Source organism: Macadamia integrifolia, chromosome 6, assembly GCF_013358625.1.
Source record: "Macadamia integrifolia cultivar HAES 741 chromosome 6, SCU_Mint_v3, whole genome shotgun sequence".
NCBI classification, from domain to species: domain Eukaryota; kingdom Viridiplantae; phylum Streptophyta; class Magnoliopsida; order Proteales; family Proteaceae; genus Macadamia; species Macadamia integrifolia.
Window position 1 is genome coordinate 4,735,211 of NC_056562.1, and position 20,387 is coordinate 4,755,597.

General features: G+C 42.2%; 1 protein-coding gene across 2 annotated transcripts in view; it reads left to right on the top strand.

The window, feature by feature from the left end:
* Positions 1-20,387, top strand: part of LOC122081421 (DNA-binding protein SMUBP-2) — a 46,039-nt gene that overhangs the window by 15,493 nt on the left and 10,159 nt on the right. For both annotated transcript variants that reach the window (XM_042648555.1, XM_042648554.1), the window contains exon 5: positions 8,519-8,687. In XM_042648555.1, coding sequence (XP_042504489.1) covers positions 8,519-8,687 — 169 coding nt within the window. The remainder of the gene's footprint in view (positions 1-8,518; positions 8,688-20,387) is intronic.

Genomic DNA, 20,387 nt, shown 5'->3' on the forward strand with positions numbered 1-20,387 from the left:
GCCTCTGATGACGTGTAGTGGATAGAGTCCTGTCCTTGTGATCAGGGATTACGTTCCTTGAATGTAGGAGTGGACGAGAGCACGTTTCTGGGAACCTTGCTTCTTGACGTTGGGGCAAGGTGGTAGCACAGCCAGATGAGGGCCGAGGTGGCGGCTCGGGCTGGTGGAGGGCCGAGGTGATGGCTCGGGCTGGCGGAGGGCCGAGGTGGCAGCTCGGGCTGGTAGAGGGCCGAGGTGGCAGCTCGGGCTGATAGAGGGCCAAGGTGGCTGCTCGGGCTGATGGAGGGCCAAGGTGGCAGCTCGGGCAGATGAAGGGCTGGGGTAGCAGTGCAGCATTCGTTAGTTAGCTCCTTGGCCGTGCCGTGGTTAGGGAGAAATGGCCTCATCAGGTCCAAAACAACAAAATTGAAGAATTTTCAAATTTTGATCTTAACACAGATCAACCCAACACTCCATTTTCCATAAGGTTTTAAGAACCAAGGTTTTGCACATGGTTTGAAGAATTTGCTGCAAGTATTTGGGTTTGCCAAAGACTTCAGAGGGCAGCACATAAAGTCTACGAAAGTCATTCAATTGTTGGATATGTTTGGGTTTTTGCCAACATCAATGAAGTTTGAACAGCACATAACACCTCCCCTCCAACTCTCCTCTTCACCAATTAATTAATCAATGGGAAGAGGTGTAATAGGTTCCCTCCTTTTTGTTCAGAAGCTTTCCTTCCCTTCGGCAGCTTATAATTGTAGCAGATAGTATCTCCCTGCAAGAAACTATCTACCTCGGACTGACTTGAAAATCTGCGAAAGAGAGCAAACAACAGATGGCAGAGTCAATCATCTTGGGTACCATAGCTAAATAGACATTGCCAGCGATATTAGATGCGACGTATCAAATCGTCAGTTTCAGGGAAGACGTTGAACAACTTCAAAATACTCTTGAACAATTGGTTCCACTTTTTTAAAAAAGGGAAGCAACTGGTTTTAGAGTTGACTGATCAGAAGCTGAAGGGTCTCAAGAAATTCGAAAAGAAGGTGCTGGAAGGAAAAGAGCTCCTCAAGAAGTGCTGCAAGATCTAGGCTCCGAACTTCTACTTGAAAGACCGTTACTCTGGGAAGATCTCCTCTTTAGTGAGACATTCTTTTTTGCGCCTTTGCTCAGAATCGATTCTGAAATTGAAAAGCAACAAAACCTTGTGCCAAAAAAATAGCTCTAGAGTCTGAAAAGTACCCAGTTCATTTCAAAAAAATAGAAAAATGAACCGGACATACCATACAGCTTTCACCCTATTTCTATTCCAAAAAAACGAAAAAATACCAGAATTGATTTTTCAGAATGTTGCCATACAGAGCCTAAATGTCTGAAACCATTTATTTTCTGTATCTTTGGTTCTCAATTTTTTTGGGGAAATAGCTTTAAATTCCTTGAGGTTTGAGAAGATGTGAGGCTTTCCTTGCTGTTATATGCAGCACAGCCTAGACTTACCGGTTTTCTGAGGCTGAACTAAAAAGAAAGGTGGTGAGTAATAGAGTATGGTTGGATAGGGTTTAAAGAATCAAAGAAATTAGGGGAAAAAAAAGAAGAAATCAAGTGATGTGGGACTTTGACCAGTAGTAACCCTGAAAATAAGAAGCAGAAAAATGGAGGGGGAAAAATGAAGAATAACTGATTGGGAGTTAAAGACTTATTACAACTTCAGAACTCCTAACGAAAATGGGACCAAAAAACCTATAAGGGAAGCCTAACATTTGAGGTTTCGGTTTTGACACAGATTTTTCCAGGCCAAAAAAATTGAGATCTGGTTTTTTTGCCAAGTTATCCCGGTTGGTAGTTTCAGTGGCCATATTGCCTTTTTAGCCCTGAAACTTGTCAACTACTGTATTTTAGGCCTTCTAAACACAATATAAACCTTATTTTTTTTAAAAATCAAACCTAAAATGGTACTTTGACTTCGGACCCTAAGTAGGTAGTCTATGGTGTAGGTGAACTAGATCCTAGGTATTCTAACAACATCTAATACTTCTAGAATATAATTCAATTAAAAGTGTAAATAAACACAAGGAATTAAAAGACAAGAAAAATATTTGTTAATTGTTTAATGTGGATGACATGGTGCGATCTTTCATGAGAATCGATGGTCTCCGGCACCCCTCCCCTTGATGCAGATAAGTCATTTGATGGGCTTATTTTATTGCAAATAAGCCTTGGGTTGGGTTATATATGTGTTGGGCCCTTGATCTCATGGGTTTTCTTTGTAATGGGCAACTTTAATAGGCCTAAAATATGGGTAGAAAGTAGGAAAGAAGATTTAATTCATTAGTTTAGTTAGAGTCATGTTTTGAGTCTATTTCCTTTGTTATTTCAGTTTTCTAGTTAGTTTAGGTTTCCCAATTAGTTAAGGATTGGGTTTGGCCTGGCGTATGCTGTTGTGCTGTGCGATGCAGTTGGGTGAGATGCCCGTTCATGAGTTCTTCTTCCCCCTTCTCAACCCTCCATCAAATTCTCTTTCTTCTTTTTGTTTGCTGTGGGAGAGTGTTTGAGTGCTAGAACCAAGCCTATTGGAGGACATCTTCTCTATTCAGCCAGAATTTCAGATCCTACCGGGGATTAGGATCACTTGTGATCCAATCTTACATTATTTGATGTAAGAGCCTAGCCAGACCAAAGATGGAGCCACGTGAATTTTGTGAGAAAATTTCTTCATACATCTTCCTTGAATGGATATATGAATTATGTGTACTTTGACAACTACAACTTGACAGAGATGCAACGACTTCAATACGTTTGCTCCCAAATGAGTGATAGTGTTCGAATAGAATGGAGAGTCTGTGAAAGGAAACTTCAAGCTCAAGGGCGTGAGCCTAAAACTTGGGATGAGATGGAGTATAAGTTGGCAGGTATGTACCTATCCAAGCTTAAACAAAGAATGTACTTCCCTCCACCAGATTTTCAAAAGCCACCCACAATTGACAAGAGCATGAAGGAATCATCGGCCTTTATTGTACAATGCATTGCAAAGGAGCAACAAGAGAAGACACCTCTGACCAGTGAACCAAAGTCAGAAATTGAAGTTAGTGTAGGTGAACCAGCCACTCCTACTGTCAAGGGAGAGTTAGTCATTGATGTTCCTATCAAAGAGATTAATGTGGATGAAGTTGAAAGCAACATAGTCACAATTGTGGACAAGGAGATCGAACCCAAGGAAATGGTGCTTCAACATCTGTGATGACTGTGAACAGCCAAAAGGAAGATCCTGAGGAGCTTGAGATTGAAATTGTGGAGGTCAAGAACATAGTGGTTGAAGGCATTCATGTGGATGATCCCATGCATACATTTGATGTTGTTGAAGCTGAGCATGTGGAGTTCATCATTCCTTTAAAGTATCTTGAAGATCGAACTCCTCACATTCTATACTACATCCTTATTATCAAAGACCGACCTAAATTTTTCTACGGCTTGAAGAGGGGACGTGCACCATGCTATAATCACCCTCACACTCTACAAAATTCGAGGACGGATTTTTTTTAAGAGAGGGCGAATTGATGCAGATAAGTCATTTAATGGCTTATATTGTTGCAAATAAGCCTTGGTTGGATTATGTATGTGTTGGACTTTTGATCCCATGTGTTTCTTTGTAATGGGCCACTTTAATGGGCCTAAAATAAGGGTAGAAAGTAAGAAAGCGGGGTTTAATTCATTAGTTTAGTTAGAGTCCTGTTTTGAGTCTAATTTCCTTTATTATTTCAGTTTTCTAATCAGTTTAGGTTTCCCAATTAGTTAAGGATTGGGTTAGGCATTTCCTTGTTAGTGTTTGAGTCAGTTGAGTCTTTGATATAAGTTTGTAAGGGGCTACAACATTGGAGGCGAATTTATTAATGAGAAAAAAAGATGGCTTATGTTGTTGTGCTGTGCGATGCAGTTAGGTGAGATGCCTAAACCTGAGGGTGAGGGGCCCATTCGCTAGTTCTTCTTCCCTCTTCTCAACCCTCAATCGAATTCTCTTTCTTCTTTTATTTGTTTATTGTGAGAGAGTGTTTGAGAGCTAGAACTAAGCCTATTGGAGGACATCTTCTGATCTTCTCTATTAAGCCAGAATTTCAGATCCTGCTTGGGATTAGGATCACTTGTGAACCAATCTTACATTACCCCTCTCCCCTTCCCCTCCTTCTTCTCCTCCTCCTCTCAACTCCCCTAGCCGTCCTGCATCTCTCCCTGCTGAAGATATTCCATGTTCTTCCAATCACCTCACCCCCTCTATCATGGCAGCCCCTCCTCCTCCATTGACCAAATCATGGGTCTTTTGTCTCAACCCCAACTCTCCCTTCTCCAAGGCCGACCTTTCTCGCCACTCTGTTTCCCCCACCCTTCTTGGCGATAAGAAATTTGGTCACTTCTCAGTGGGATTCCTTGACAATGAAATATCTAAATGGAGATTTTGCTTGATCGGACACTTCCTTGGTAGCGGACTGCTGTTTTCTATTGTGAAAAGCTCTCTCAAGTCTCATCAAGCAGTGAAAAGCCTAAGGCTCTCTAGACACACACCTGTTGGATAATGGCGTCTTTCTTTTAACTTCTCAAATGAATAGGATATGATTAAAGCCTTAGAAAGCGGCCCTTGGAAATTCGGAAACAAACCGATCTTCCTTCGTAGGTGGGATCAATACATGTAGCTTCACAAAATTACTGCTCCATCCCCCTCTGGTTAGCCCTCCCGAACCTTCCTCTACACTTTTGGAGCGAAAGAGGGCTAAGCATTATAGGCTCAGTGGTCAGTACTCCTATTCTTCACAAATGTTAGAACTAGAAGAATGCGAAGGCTTTCTTATGCAAGAATCTGCGTGGAAGTTTCGGTAGGCACTCCCCCTCCTCCTTTGGTGTTGGTCATAGATGACGAAGGATGTTCCTTCCACCGAGAAATCTCCTACGACTAGATCCCCCCCGGCAACTGCATAACTTGTAAAGTATTTGGCCACCATTCAAAGACATTCGCCAAGTTTATGCCACCTGCCCCTAAAGAAAGAATGGGAGTTCCTTCCTTTGAAGAAAGTCTAGGAATCCCTTCCACTGCTTTCATTTATGCTTCTTCCTCGAGAGATCCTGGTTCCAGACCCCTTCCCCACTACTCCTTTTACCCCCACCTCGCAACTCTGTAGCTCTCTCGTCACTCTAGGCGTGGTCGAAGGTGGAGTAGACATCGACGGCCTCGCATGTCCTGTCCTCTGGCATATGGCTCCCCTGTAGGCTGGAAAAATGTGCCTAACGACTCATCACTTGGACCTTCGGTCTATAGTCGGGACTCGCTAGAAAAACCCATTGGTTCCTCTGTGCTTCCCTAGTCCTACCTTTGGAGCTTCCTGTCGCTCTCTATCCCCCTCCTGTATCTGCTGCCCCCTAACATTTCCCCCTTTAGCTTCCATTCCTTCTCTTAAGGCTGGTCCTTCCCGTTTGCCTTCCAAAGATCCTATCTTGATTAAGGTTCCTCACCGACCCTCATCCCTCCCTCTCCCTTTTGAAATCCCCATCCTGCCCTTGTCTAGCTTGGAGCACTATTGGAAGAAAAACCTCTCCTCTCATCCTAAACCCAACTGCCACCCTTTTCTAGCCCATCTTCGACCCATTCTAACTAGGCCCACCGCACGACTTTCCACTCGGCCTAACACAACTCTTTCCATTCGGCCCACCACTCCTTTACCTTCAACCCAAAACAACCAGCTTATCCCCAACCATCTGGACCGTCTCTTGGCCGACCCATCTGCCCATCGGACCTTCTTGGGTGCATCTCTCCCACCTGACCCCCCCTTACGGTGCTCCTTTGACGCCATGCCTATTGTGACCTTCACCATGCCACGCCTTCACCAGCACTTGTCTCCTACCATGTCTCCTGCTACAACGACTACTACGACTCTGGAAACTCTACATAGCTATTGTTCTATTGCTAAGCTTTCTTCCCTGAACCTTGCCACCTGCTCCCTGCCTCGTCATCTTCAACTAAGATCTCCAGCCACGTATCTTGCAACCACGAATTCGGTGACTCTGTTGACTCCGTCATTGACCCTCGCCCATGCCACTTCTTCCACTTCTCTGTTAGCCCCTCTTGGGTAAGTCACCCTGTCATCCCCTGCCGCTACTGTTGAACGCTTGTTCAAGCCTTGACACCACTACTGCTGTCTGCTTCTCTGTGCTTGTCCATGCCACGACATCTCCTCCTGCTTTGCTCTTCAAGCAAAGGCAGGACCTTGCCACGTCTACTCCAACCGTGCTTGTCTCTCTCGAAGCTACGACCTCTCTGCATCTGCTCCCATGGTTGACTGCAACTCCCAGCTACCTTGTGCAACCTCCTCGGACAAACTTGCCTGCGCTCCTGCCCAGTGTCTCTTCAGCAATATCCTCAACTCTCAGCTTCTTCCTCCCCAATATCTCCCGATGGTTCTAGCACTACTTTGGCTCTCCCAACTTGTGAAAAACATGCCATGAGTCTTCCACTTGCAGTAAGCAGCAAGCATTGGACACGGCCCAGTCTAAAGTCAATTCTTTATACCATACTTTTGCTAATTCTACTAGCATTCCTGGCTCCCCCCCTTAAGGAATACTGTAGGCGTAATCAGAGGAAACCTCACCCCCGTATTGGCCTTGCAAACCTCAGCTCCTCCGAGGTCCTGATGTCCCCCCTCCTCCCCCTATCAATTGCTGGACCATTTGGAATGTTTGTGGGATAAATTCCTTTGCCAAGCAAGCTGAGATCCGCCCTTGCCTCAAAGCTTCTAACTCCATCCTCTGTTGCCTCCTGGAAACCATAGTGCCTGAAGCCAATGCCCTGTAGATTGCCTCTTCAATAGCCCCCTCTTGGTCCCTTCTCTCTAATTATTCTAACGGCCCTAATGGTAGAATTTGGATTCTTTGGAACCCTTCCAAGATTCAGATATCCAAAATCTCTTTGTCTTCTCAATTCATCCACTTTTGCCTTGGATCCTAAAGGTAGCAGTGCCCTCTTCTTTTTTTCCATTTATGGTCTTAATAGAGCCCTAGATCGGATCCCTCTCTAGAACGACCTTAGGCTTATTTCTTCTCAAGTTGGCTCCCTCCCTTAGGGATGGGGTGGAGACTTTAATGTCGTTCGACACGCCCATGAGAAGCTTGGAGGCTCGCCAATCAATCCCACATCTCTTGATGCATTTAATTCCTGCTTAGAAAAATTGAAACTAATGAAACTGACTTATACCCAAAGTATATCTCTCTATCTTCTATTCAAACGTAACCAATTCAAAACAAAACATGATAAAATAAGAGCCCATTTGATTTTGTTTCTCCTGTTTCTGTGTCTAGAAACAGCAGAAATGGTTTTTGGCGTTTCTATGCTAAGAAATGATTTCTGGAATTGCAAAAAGGTGTTTGATTTTTCTGTTTCCCGAAATGTTTTCAACAGTGTAGTCGAGTTCAAGACATGAGTGAAGGCACGACGTTATAGGAATGCAACTCACGAGTGAAGGCATGATGTTGGAGTTGCAGGTATGCTTCATGGATATGAGCTTCAAAAGGATGAAGGCAATCCAAAACTGTGAGCTTCGCACAACAATGTTGGAATTGCCACATTTGTATAACGAGAAGTTTCAACAATGAGTAGGGATTTGGGTAGGTCGAGTGAAGCATCGGGTTTTTCACAATTTTTGCTGCTCTCACTTGTTTCTAGAAATAGAAAAACAAGTCTAGCTTGTTTCTCCATTCCTATTTCCAGACACAGAAATAGGCATAAATTTCTATTTCTGTTTCCAAAAACAAGTGAAACGAAACAGAAAAATCAAACGGTTTTTGGGGTGTTTTTCCGTTTTTGAGCACAGAAAAACGGAGAAACCGTTTCTGGAAACAAAATCAAGACTAACTAAACTACTGCAAGTCTGGTTGAGTACTACTGTATTAAGCAGCAATTATGCAAAGATACCTTCAACATCCCACATAAAAGTTGACAAAACCTAAATATGAATAGGAATTGAAGACTAATTACAACTTCGAAGTCCTATTGAAAGTAGGACCATAAAACTTATTAGGTTCTCAAACTCCTAATGCTACTGGGAAGTTTAGAATTCATGTATCCCCTTGATTAAATTTTTGAGCTTTATAATTGAGCACATTGCAATAAAAAAATAATAATAATTAAGGTTTTAACTTTTAATGCCAAAACAAGGACCATTCTTGATGTATTACTGCATTACTAAGCTTCCCAATTTTGTTCTTCTTTGTTGTAACAGCAGAGCACGTTAGGATATGGGATTCATTACCAAATTCTTACTGAACCAGATCTATTGTCATATTTAGTAACACAGATGTAGTCAATCTCTACGTAACATCATGGGATGCTCCTTATTATCATATAAAATTTTGGGAAACTTATTTAGCAACAAGAAAAAAATAAAGGGAAACTTGAAATTTCTTGGCTAGCTAAAAATATCATATTATTATATTTGTTATTTACATTATGGTATTTGAAGTGCAAAACATCTTGTTAACTCTTGTCATATTCTAATTGCAGCCCACATGGATAACTCTCTGCCCATTGCTTTTACTTGATACACGAATGCCATATGGCAGTTTGTCAGTTGGCTGTGAGGAGCACTTGGACCCAGCTGGCACAGGATCCTTCTATAATGAAGGCGAATCAGATATTGTTGTGCAACATGTCTTCTCTCTGATTTATGCTGGTATATATTTGTAGCTGCTGAGATATGAATTGCTACTAACGTGATCTTGCTGTCTCCTTTTTAACTCTTCTGGTGGTATTGTGGTAATCCATTACATTTTTGTTTGCCATCTATAAGCATCCTGCTAGGGATGGAAATCTGCTGTCTAAATCATTCAGCTATTGATACTTTATGATTTTTGTTGTTAGTATTATTGCTAATGTTGTAACAACAACAACATCATGGAGGAGTATACCACATTGGCACTAGTACCTTGACCTTGAGGCATCTTCAGTTTTATGCCCATAAATTATAATTAATTTGATGTACTTGTAGGTAATGGAAAACCTATTCATAAGTGAGGTTCTTTGCATGCTTTGAGATTTTGAATGGTACTGTAGAGTTCCACGTGATGGCGGCTGTCCTGTCCATACATTTGTACTTCAAAAGTTAGTGCTTAAAAAATTCAGTTAGTACCTCCTCTTCTGGGGGAAATGGAGATGTTAAGAGCAAAGGAAAATGAAAAACAAGTTAAGCTTTGATGTGTTTCAACAGTTTCTAACTTGAGGATCTTTTATTGGTCTTGTTTGAGGTCTTTAGAATATACTGCATTATGTCCAAGGTTCTAAATCAAGGTCAAAACCTGCAAAATTTTAGGGAAACCAGGTACTTTTTCTGGGATATGTGGAAACCTTGGTTTCAACTCCCAGAAAGTGTGTTTTTTGGTCTGATTTTTTGTATACAACCTATTTTTGACCTTTTAAAGCTAATCCAGAAACTATTTTCACAAAAAGAGCACCCAAAAGGATACTTGTGGTGTTAACCCAAGTTTGCTAGTGTATGCTGAATGATGTTGTACACTAGCTAGGGTTTTTCTCAGCTAGTACAATACTTATTTATGCTAAATATCATTTTCACTTACTGAAGATATTATTCATAAATAAGCAAATACCTCCTATTTGAATCCAATAAAAATAATTAAAATTAAACTTAAAATTCTAAAAGGCCTCCAATTCAAGAGCAAAAATTGAATTTACAGTTATAAGTGAGATTTTCAACTTTCGAATGTTGGGGTTTTTCTCAAACCTGGAAATTCCATAAATCTTATAATAGTAAAACATTGCTAAAATCCAAAAGAGTGGTAAAATAACCCTTTTGTTTTGATGTCCATAAATTTATTTTCATTCAGGGTGATTTTAAATAGCATTTGAGCACACCAAATTAAGGTATGACCGGAACATAACTTGTTTAATATAAATTAGATTTAAGCAATCTTAGACTTCCAAATCCAAGATTGCTCAAATCTGAGTTGTATTGACACAATAAATCAAGATAGATAGAGTTCCCAATAAGGGGAAGTATATTAATGAGAAGTCATGTGTCGAAGGTAAAGAATGAGCTAAGGAGAAAAAATGTGCAGCAAAGGAGGAGAATGCCTTGAGAAGCATGTATGGTTGGGCTTAGGAGTCATGTGCTTGATCCCTTGGTATGGTTGTCAAAGGGGAAGAGAATCTCTAGCAAGTGTCTCAAACTGCCCGAAAGCAAAGTTGCCAACTAGTTGCAAGGATTCACTGGGCGGTGCAGCCAGTTCCATAGGTCTGAGCATAGTTCATATCCCACGTCTTCAAGGTAATTTTAAGGGGTGCTACAGTTGGAATTAGACTTCGGCCAAAACATGAAAGCTGCAGATTTTTTAGTCTAGTTTCAGATGCAAAAAGAATCAGACCAATTGGAGATGTACAGAAAGAGTTATGGCCTAATCACTGAGCATAGATTAGTGTGATTGGGTACCGGTCCTAATGGCAGTGGCATGAAGTTTATAAATGCCCGACTTTTGGGGTCTTTTGCTTGGGATTTTCACATATAACCTGAGGATAGAGGAGAATATACAATAACAAACAAGAACAATCATAACCTTATCCCAACTAAAAGGGGTCGGCTACATGGATCTGATATGGAAATAAGGGAATAAAGAAGCACAAAAGAGAGGTTAAAATGAGCTAAATGGAGATAAGAGAAGGAGGTAAAGCAGAAGTCAAAGCTGCTTCATGAGAACAACCCCTATATGGGGTCGGCAACACAGGTCCAGTCCTCCACAAAACTCTATTCGTAGTCATACTAGAATCGAAACCTACCATATTTATATCTTTTTGTACCACTTAGTCAATAGTCATATTAGGCTTGCCCCTATCTCTTCTAGCTCCCTTTAATTGAATCTTGTCACTATTCCTTAGCGGATCCATAGGTCTACGTTGAACATGGCCATACCACCTCAACCGGCTTTCAGGGAGCTTGTCCTAGATTGGCGCAACCCCTAAATTGTTTCTATTGCAATCATTCCTTACCCTAACTCTCCTGGTCTTGCCGCATAACCCTCTCAGCATTTTCATCTCCTTTGCTCTCAGTTTATTCTAATTACTCTTTTTGATTGCCCAACACTTCTCTCCATATGTCATAGCTGGTTGTATAATTGTCCTATATAGAATTTTTCTTTGAGTTTTAATAGGTATTCTTTTGTCACATAACACTCTCGACGCACCTCGCCATTTCATCCATCCCACTTTAATCCTGTGGGCAACATCATCCTTAACATCCCCCTCTTTGTGAATGATGGACCCCAGGTATTTAAAATAGGTACTTTGGGGTAGCTCCCGATCCCCATGTTTCACCACTCCCTCCCCTCCTCTAGATTGGCTATGGGGCACATCATTACTCTGTCTTTGTTTTGATTATTATAAAAGCTCTTGATTTCAGGCTTGATCTCCATAGCTCCAGTTTAGTATTAATCCCCTATAAGGTTTCATCTGTATAACTATTTCATCAGCAAACAACATACACCACAAAACTAACTCTTGTATAGGCCTGGTTAAATCATCCATTATAAGTTCAAACAAATAAGGACTTAGAGCTGATCCTTGGTGCATCCCAATTGTAATTGGGAATTCGTCACTCTAACCCTTTGTTATTTTGACACTCGTCACCACTCCCTTATATATGTCTTTAATTATATCCACATAGTTACACAACCCTTCTCTTCTCTAGAACATGCCAGATGAGCTCTCTTGGTACTCTATCATAGGCTTTCTCTAGGTCAATAAAGACCATATGGAGGTCCTTTTTGTGGGCTTTAAAAACTTCCATTAGCCTTCTTAGGAGGTAAATAACTTCTGTTATGGATCTCCATGGCATTAAACCGAATTGGTTCTCCGTTACATTGGTTTCCTCTCTTAGGTGAGTTTAAATAACCTTTTCCCATAGTTTCATGCTATGACTTATAAGTTTTATGCTTCTATAGTTATTGCAGTTCTGGATATCACCTTTGTTCTTATAGATCAGAACTACAATGCTTCTCCTCCACTCAGCTGGTGTAGTTTTTGTACTAAATTTTTTTTCTAAACAATTTGGTTAGCCAACACATCCTATGTCTCCCGTGCTCTTCCATACTTCAATTGGAATCTCATCTGGTCCTGGATTCTACCTACATTCATCTTCTATAGGGCCTTATTAACCTCTTTTTCACCAACCTGCAGTAAATGTCACTTAGGTTTGTTGGATTCATGTCTATGCCCCTCCACTTTTGGGTCCACCTTGTCAGTCATGGAAATCTCCATTTAGTATGTTGCAAAAATAATCGCCCCATCTCTTCGTAATGTCCTCATTTCGTACAAGCACTCTACCATCCTCACTTTTAATGCATTTGACATGGTCCAAATCCCTGCTCATCCTTTCTCTCATTTTAACTATCCTATAAATCTCTTTTTCCCCTTCCCTTGTATTAAGGTTTTCATATAAATCATCATATTTCTTTGCCTTTGCTTTGCCCACAATCTTCCTAGCGTCATTCTTTGCAGTGTGATATCTTGCTCTATCTTCTGCCTCGTTAGTCCTCTGCCAAGTCTTAAAACAGTCTTTCTTAGTCTTAATGGTGGCTTGGACCTCGTTGTCCCACCACCAGGTCTCTCTAGGAGCTCGACACCCACCCTGTGATACCCCTAGGACTTCTTTAGCCACCTTCTTAATGCATGTCGTCATATTAGTCCACATCTCGTTAGTATTCCCTACATAGTCCCACTTGCCCTGTTAGACCACTTTATCGGTAAAGAACATGATTCACTATGTTGGAAGAAAAGTTACAATGGAGATCTCCCCTAAGAACAGCCAAATCACGACAAGAAAACTTGCCCAGAAACCTTAACACGAAAAACTCCCAAATCTCACGATGCTTGCTTAACAAAACGATAGTACATATATACTCCTCCAAGTCAAGTCGATCCATAAAGTCGGGTCGGGTTAACATATGTTGAGGCGGGTCAATCTTCGAAACGGGTCAAGAATTCAAGACAAACGTGACAGACATTCTATGGAGGTATTGCTAGACCTTCCATCATGATGTCTAGCAATATCTCCATAGGATATCCTATCAACCTATCTTGATTTAGTGAACCATCACAATGTAAGGCAATATACCATCTGAGGGAGTCATCAGAGAACATGTTTTGAATCATTTCAAGCTTCCTGACATCTTCGATAATCCGATGTTTCTTTTGATATTCTTTCCAATAATTCAATGGAGAAAATGCTTGAATGGTTGATTGATAATTCTAATGTTGATAAAATATTGTTTTTCTTTACTATAAGATTTTTGTTGTTGGCTTTTTTCCATAAAATTTCTGCTGAAAGATTACTGAGATGTTTTAAATCCTTCGGCTATGAGCCAGAGTCATGGGTGCCTTGTGTTTGATTGAGACAAGCATTTTTTTTGGATGAATAATTAATAAAACAAGGGAAAAAGGGGGGGGGGAGGGATATACAAAACCAGAGGCGGGGGAGAGGAGAATAACCCTAAAGGGCGGGGGGTACACCGAAATAGACAGGGAGACCTCAGGAAACAATAATAAGCCCGTTCCTTGGGGAATCAACAACCGTTCTAAGGGGGAGGGAACCAAGTTTAGAGGAGACGTTAAAGTAGATGGCCTTCCAAATCTTATTAAAAGATCTAGAGTTGGGAGCTCCATCTATAGAGGTTACTCTCCATCTAAATATGATTGATAGCAGCCCCAACTGCTAGTTTCCTAGCAGTATCATAGATGGAATTTCCAGAAAGACATCAATCCACGGCCACTCTCTCTGAAAGGGGAGGGGCCTTCTCTGGGCAGGTCAAATTTGGAAAGGACAAACTTCTAGATGCCGGAGGAGAAAGGCAAATCAAAGAAGAGGTGATTGTTGTTGTCTTCCTGACCATTCTAGCAAAGACAACAGGCAGGGGAAACAAGAATATGGTGGTAAATGAGGAAGGCTTGGGTGGGGAGGTAGTTGAGAGGGCTCTCCAAAGTGAAGCTGTGGCGAGGGATGTGGGCTCTAAACGAAACAAATTTGTGCTAGGGAATGGAGGGGGACCAAATGGTATAGTCAGCCCCAGAGGAAGGGGGGCAGGGAGTGGAGAGACTGCTAGATGGCATCAAGAGTGGGGATATTAGGAGGGGGACCAAGAGTCAAGGGAGATGATCGAGGAGACCATAGAAGACTGAGGGAGACCTAAGGAATAAATTGATCAATTGCCTACAATCATGGAAAGCATGCTTGTTGGATGCCAGTTATCAACAAGGAGGTCCTAGCTCCATTGCCAATATTGGATCGAATGGTAGTCAGGGCAAGGGGCCTAGTATAGAAGATCTTGTGCCAGACCCAAGATGGATTAAGGTTAGTTGTGGCAGTCCAAAGAGTTTGTGGAGAAGAGAAAAGTAACCCAGCTGACTCAGATTCCGGGCTGTTTAGAAACCAGTTCCCAGATCAGCTTAAGGGTGGAAGAAGAGTTGGCAAACAGAGGGCCAACTGATGGGATGGAGGAATTTGCAGAATCGGAACCTTTCCTAAAAAATGTGCAAAAGAGGGATTCAATTAATTTGATGGTGGATTTGGGAAGCTGAAAAACTCCCTATCAATAAATGTATGAAGACTGGAGGACTGACCGGATGAGAGCCAGACGATCCACATAGGACAAGAGCTTCCCTTTTCAAAGCTGAATGGGAGAGCAGTGATGGATGGTGAGCCTGGAGGACATAAGGGGGAGGCCAAGGTACTTGACAGGCAGAGAGCCAAGAGAGAAGCACTTCAGCTTAAGAAGGCGAGCTTTGCAAGAGTGGGAGACACCGTCAAGGAAGAGACGGGATTTGAGAAGATTAATGCGGAGGTCAAAAAGAGATTTGAAGAGATGAAGGGAGGACATGATGGTTTGGATGGAAACCTCATATGAATTTGAGAAAATCATGAGATCATCGGGAAAAACGAGATGGGTAAGCTTGGAGGCTTTACATTTAGGGATGAGAGAGATAAAGAGGTTGTCAGTGTGGGATTGGATGGATTTTGAGAGGACCTCAAGGGCGAGACAAAAAAGGAGGGGGTAACCCTGCCGGATACCAATAGAGGAGGAGAAGAAGCCAGCTGGGGAGCCATTCACAAGAATAAAAAACTTGCGAGAGGAAATGCAACAATAAATCCAGTTAACAAAGGAGGGGGAAAGACATGGATAAAAGGACTTGAGAGTTGAAGTCCAATCTGATGGAGTCGAAAATCTTATGAATGTCAATTTTGAGAAGGGCCGCCACGGATAATCTTGAGGCAAAGGATGATATTGTCAGCTATACTCCAGCCGACAATGAATGTAGATTCATTGGCACTAATAAAAGAGTCAATAACAGCTTGAATGCGATTGGCTAGGACTTTAGCAATGAACTTGTATAGGAGGTTCCATAGTTGTCAAAGCATCGCCAAGGCGACTATCACCTTATTGCACTGTATGCCGCTTTATGTTTTGTCACTTATTTATGCCAAATATCATTTACTTAAGATATTATGCATAAATAAACAAATACACCCTATTTGAATTCAATAAGAATAGTTTAAGAATTAAATTCCAAATGGATAGAAAGTCAACCCCCCGGTCCAAAACTAAAACTTGATTTTTGGTTATAGGGCGATTTTCAACTTTCAACTGCTAGTTTTTTTTTTTTTTTTTTTCTAAATTCTGAAAATTTTATAAATCTTATCATAGTAAAACATTGCTAAAAGCCAAAAGTCTAGTAAAATAATCTTTTGGTTTGATGTCCATAAAATTATTTCCATTCAAGCGAGTTAACAACATTCACGCACTTTAAAATAAGGTTGTCTGGAACATAACTTTATCGTAACAACTCAGATTTAAGTAATCTTAGAATTGTTGGAAAGTTAGTTTTGTGTTATACCTAATACAAAAAGTCTAATGTAAACAAAAAATCATTTGACTAATCAAACTTATTATAGAACAAGAGCATTTCTCTAAATGTCGATAAGTGATGTTGATTCTTGATGACTTGATGTGAGTATGACTATATTGATTGTTTATGACTTGATGTTGCTTAATGTTGATTTTTTATATCATAGGATATATATTGTAACGTACTAAATAACTTTAGAAAATAGGGAAAATAAAAAAATAACACATGGTATTTGGGGCTGCCTCAAATTCCAGCAAGACTCACGGCTCATCATTGCTCTCCTATGTTGGATCTCATCAGAAAACGGCTTCAATTATGGAAAGGCAAGCTCCTTTCCTTTGCTGGGCGTCTTGATCTCATTAGATCTGTTCTCTAAGCCTCCTACATCTATTGGTCCAGTATTTATGGGTTGCCGAAATCCATTTCTTCAAAATTGGAGGCCATCTTTGCTGCTTTCCTTTGGAAAGGATGTGAATCCACAAGATTTCTTCGCCCTATAAGTTGGGCAGCAGTTTGTCTTCCCAAAAATGAAGGGGTATTGGGTTTGAGACGTATCAAGGATGTTTTTTTTTTTTGGATAATTAAATAATTTAATAACCAAAGGACAGAAAGAATATACAAGAGAAGGCGGGGGGAGGGGAGGGGAGGCTTAAGCCAACAAGGAAAAGCCTGCCACGGGGGAAAAAAGAACAAACAAAACAAAACACCAATTAGCAGCGAAGCGAACAACCAGCAGCCAAGCCAAACGATCAAAGAGATACATAAAAAAAAGGGGGGGGGGAGGGGGAAAGCATCAAGTAGGGGGGATGATGTCAATAGGAAGGTTTTAAGAGGCAATGATATGACTGTTCCTAAGGGAACTGGGGACAGGCCTCAGTTGGAAGGAGTGGATTTGGAGGTAACATCAAAGAGGATGGCAGTCCAAATCTTGTCCGGAGAGTGGGAATTGGATGACCATCTATGGATGTTACGCTTCATCCAGAGGTGGTTAATGGTTGCAGAAAAGGCAAGCTTTCCAATAGTATCATAAATGGTGGTCCTCGCAAAGGTCATATCAATCCAGATCGATTCCCTATCCAGAGGGAGAATGGGTTTACAAGAGGGCCAGCACCTAGAGAGGACTTTCTTCCAGACAGAGGAAGAGAAGGGTAAGAAAAGAAAAGGTGAGAAGAGTCTTCAAGATCATAAGGGCAGAGGCAGCAGGAAGGGGTTGACAGGGATGTGCCGGTAGATAAGGAAGGATTGAGTATGAAGACAGTTAGAAAGACTTCTCCAAACCGTGAAACTATGGCGAGGAATGTGGCTTTTGAACTAGACGAGATTTCGCTAAGGGACAACAGGGCCAGAGGATCTAACAAAGGACCAAGCAGAAACAAATGAAAACGTCCCAGTGGAAGAGGGGAGCCAGATGCATTTGTCTTCCCTTCCCCAGTGCCCGGGGGGAGAGGGGGAAGGGAGGACCAGAAGTCAACAAGAGGGGGGGAGAAGTGGGGTGGGGACCAGCCCAAAGGGGAGAGAATAGAGGAAACAAGGGCAGACATGGGAAGATCCGAGAATAGATAATCCTGGGAGTGACCAGAGAGCCAGAAGGGTGCCAGGGATCCAACCAAAGAGAAGTCAATTGACTATTACTGATATAGAAGGAAATGGTAGTAAGGGCCAGAGGTCTAAGGCTGAGAATTTTCCTCCAGATCCAGGAGGCATCAGAAGGGATGGGGGTAGTCCAGAGGGAGTGGTTAATAAGTAGGGAAGAATGGATCCAATCAACCCAGATACTCCTTTGCTTCGACGCAATTTTCCAGATGAGTTTGAGGATACCCATAGAGTTGACTTTTTGATTCTTCTGATACCAAGGCCACCTTCAGATTTAGGAAGGCAGACCTTGTCCCAGCCAAGAGGATGGAGAAACCTGGAAGTATCCGATCCCTTCCAAAGGAAGGAGCAGAGAAGCCTTTTTATGGACTTAATGATGGAAGAAGGGAGGGCATAAATGCCAGACCAATAAGGTACATTGATTGGGGGACAAATCTAATGAGGGTGAGACTCCCATTATAGGATCGAAGCTTGACTTTCCAAAGCTGAAACCTTTTCCTCATAAGGTCGAGTAAGGGAGAGCAATGATGGGCCGAAAGTCTAGAGGAAATGAGAGGGAGCCCTAGGTATTTGACCGAGAGGGAGCCTCGAGAGAACCTAGTGATATGGAGATCCTGAGTCTCATCAGAGACACCCGAGAGGAAAAGATTAGACTTGAGTAGGTTGATATTGAGACCGGAGAGCATTTCGAAGGAGTGGAGTGAGGACATGATGGAGGAAATGGAAAGAGGGTCAGCCTTGGAGAATATCATGATATCATCAGCAAATGCAAGATGGGTGAGACGAAGAGATTTGCATTTGGGGATGGGAGTAATTAGATTAAGTCTGTGGCAGATTGGATAGAATGAGATTGAACTTCCAGGGAAAGGGAGAAGAGGAACGAGGAGAGGGGGCAGCCTTGCCGAATGCCTCGAGAAGAGGGAAATAGCTGGCCGGGTTACCATTGATCAGGACAGAGAATCTGGGGGAGGATATGTAGCAATGGATCCAATAGACAAAGGAAGGGGGGAAAGACATGTGGAGCAGGACTTTAGAAATCAAATCCCAGCTCATAGTGTCAAAGGCCTTGTGGATATCAATTTTAAGGAGAGCAGTGGAGGGGTGAGATTTACAATCTCATGGCAGAGAATGATATTGTCTGTAATGCTCATTCCAGCAATGAAGGCAGACTAACTAGGGCTCAAAAGGGAATCAATGACTTTCTGAATCCTATTAGCAAGGATTTTAGCAATGAATTTATAAAGAAGATTCCAGAGAGAGGTCTGAAATCATTTGTAGAATTCACACCTTCTTTCTTGGGGATTAAACAAAGAAAGATGTGATTGATTCCACCGATCTAATTGGGGCAGAGGAAGAAACTCCGGACAGAAAGGATAAGATCCTTGAGGATGATATGCCAGCAAGAAGAGAAGAAACCCATACTGAAGCCGTCTGGGCTCGGAGCGCGATTAGCTTTATCAGAGAGAATGGCCGAGAGGATTTCATCCATAGAGGGAATGGAGTGAAGGCTAGGGAGGAGATCATCAGGCTTGAATTTATTGAGGAGGTTATGGGTGAAAGGGGGAAGAGGGGGGGAGAGCTCGGGGAAAAGATGCTAGTGAAATGAGAGACAACTTCCAATTTGATATCCACCGAGGAGGAGAGCTCAACACCAGAGGATGATAGGAGTAGGCGAATGGTGTTGGCGTTGTACCTAGCCTTAAGGGATTGATGAAAGAAGGAAGAATTAGAGTTGCCAAGATCAAGCCACTTGATCCGAGCTTTCTGGTGAAGAAAACTTTCCTCTTGAACTAGGAGGGAAAGATTAGAGGAAATCAATCTTTCCTCCATGGCAAGCACAAGATTTTGGAGATCAGATTAAATTCTAGATTGGATAGAGAGACTTTTCTCGGCAAGAAGAGACACGGGAGGAGATGTTGCAAAAAGTAGAAGAGTTCCAAACTTTTGGAACCGCTTAGACATTTTTTAGCTTTCTGGCAAAGGAAATAAGCAGAGAGGACTGTTAACTTCTCCCTCCCCTCCTTAGGGGCTTGTATTTTCTTTCTTCTTTGGTTATGAATTAAATTATTCACCAAAAAAAAATAAAAAAAATTAACACATGGGTCATATGATCGCGATGGCAACGCCATAGTGGGCGATTGATCACCAAATTGATTAGCCACCCCTCTACCGCCTTGGTTCGCCATAACACCGTGACAACTATGGAAGTTGCATAAGGAGATAGGCTTGAAGTCAACCATGGAGGAAGCGCCGTCTTTATGAGACATAGATAGGTGTGGTTGATGTTTTGGGTTTGGGAGGGATTGAAGAAGAAGCTTCTGATGGCTTTGATGAGATATTCTCCAATGATATCCCAACAAGAGGAGAAGAAGCCTATTACTAAAGCCATTAGGACCACGGGCTTTGTTGGATTTGTGGGGATGGACGGCAGGATAAATTTCCTGATTAGAGTGGATGGCCTGGAGGGAGGGGAAAAGGTGGCTAGTCCAAATAGTGGCACAGTGGGAGGAGGGACAACGTGGTGGGTGGGAGCGGGTAGAGATGAAGAGCCCAAGTGACGAAGGGAAGTCGGGTCAGGAAGACCTAGGAAGGGTGCAGGAGGGATGGTGGACCGGGTATCACTATGGATAGGTTGATTGGTCGAGAGGTCAAGATAGGCCACATGAGAATGATAAGAGGCGAAATTGGTATTAGTGGGCTAAGCTAAGAGATGGGCTAAGGAAAAGGAGGAGGTAGGGAAATGGGCCAGGGAAGAGGGAGCTGTGGAAGAAGTGGAGGGCAAGATAGGAATTATCGAAGAAGGGAGGGGTAGTAAGGGAGGGAGGCTCGACAAAAAGGGGAGGTGACCTGAAGGGTGGATAGGCAAAGGGTCTTT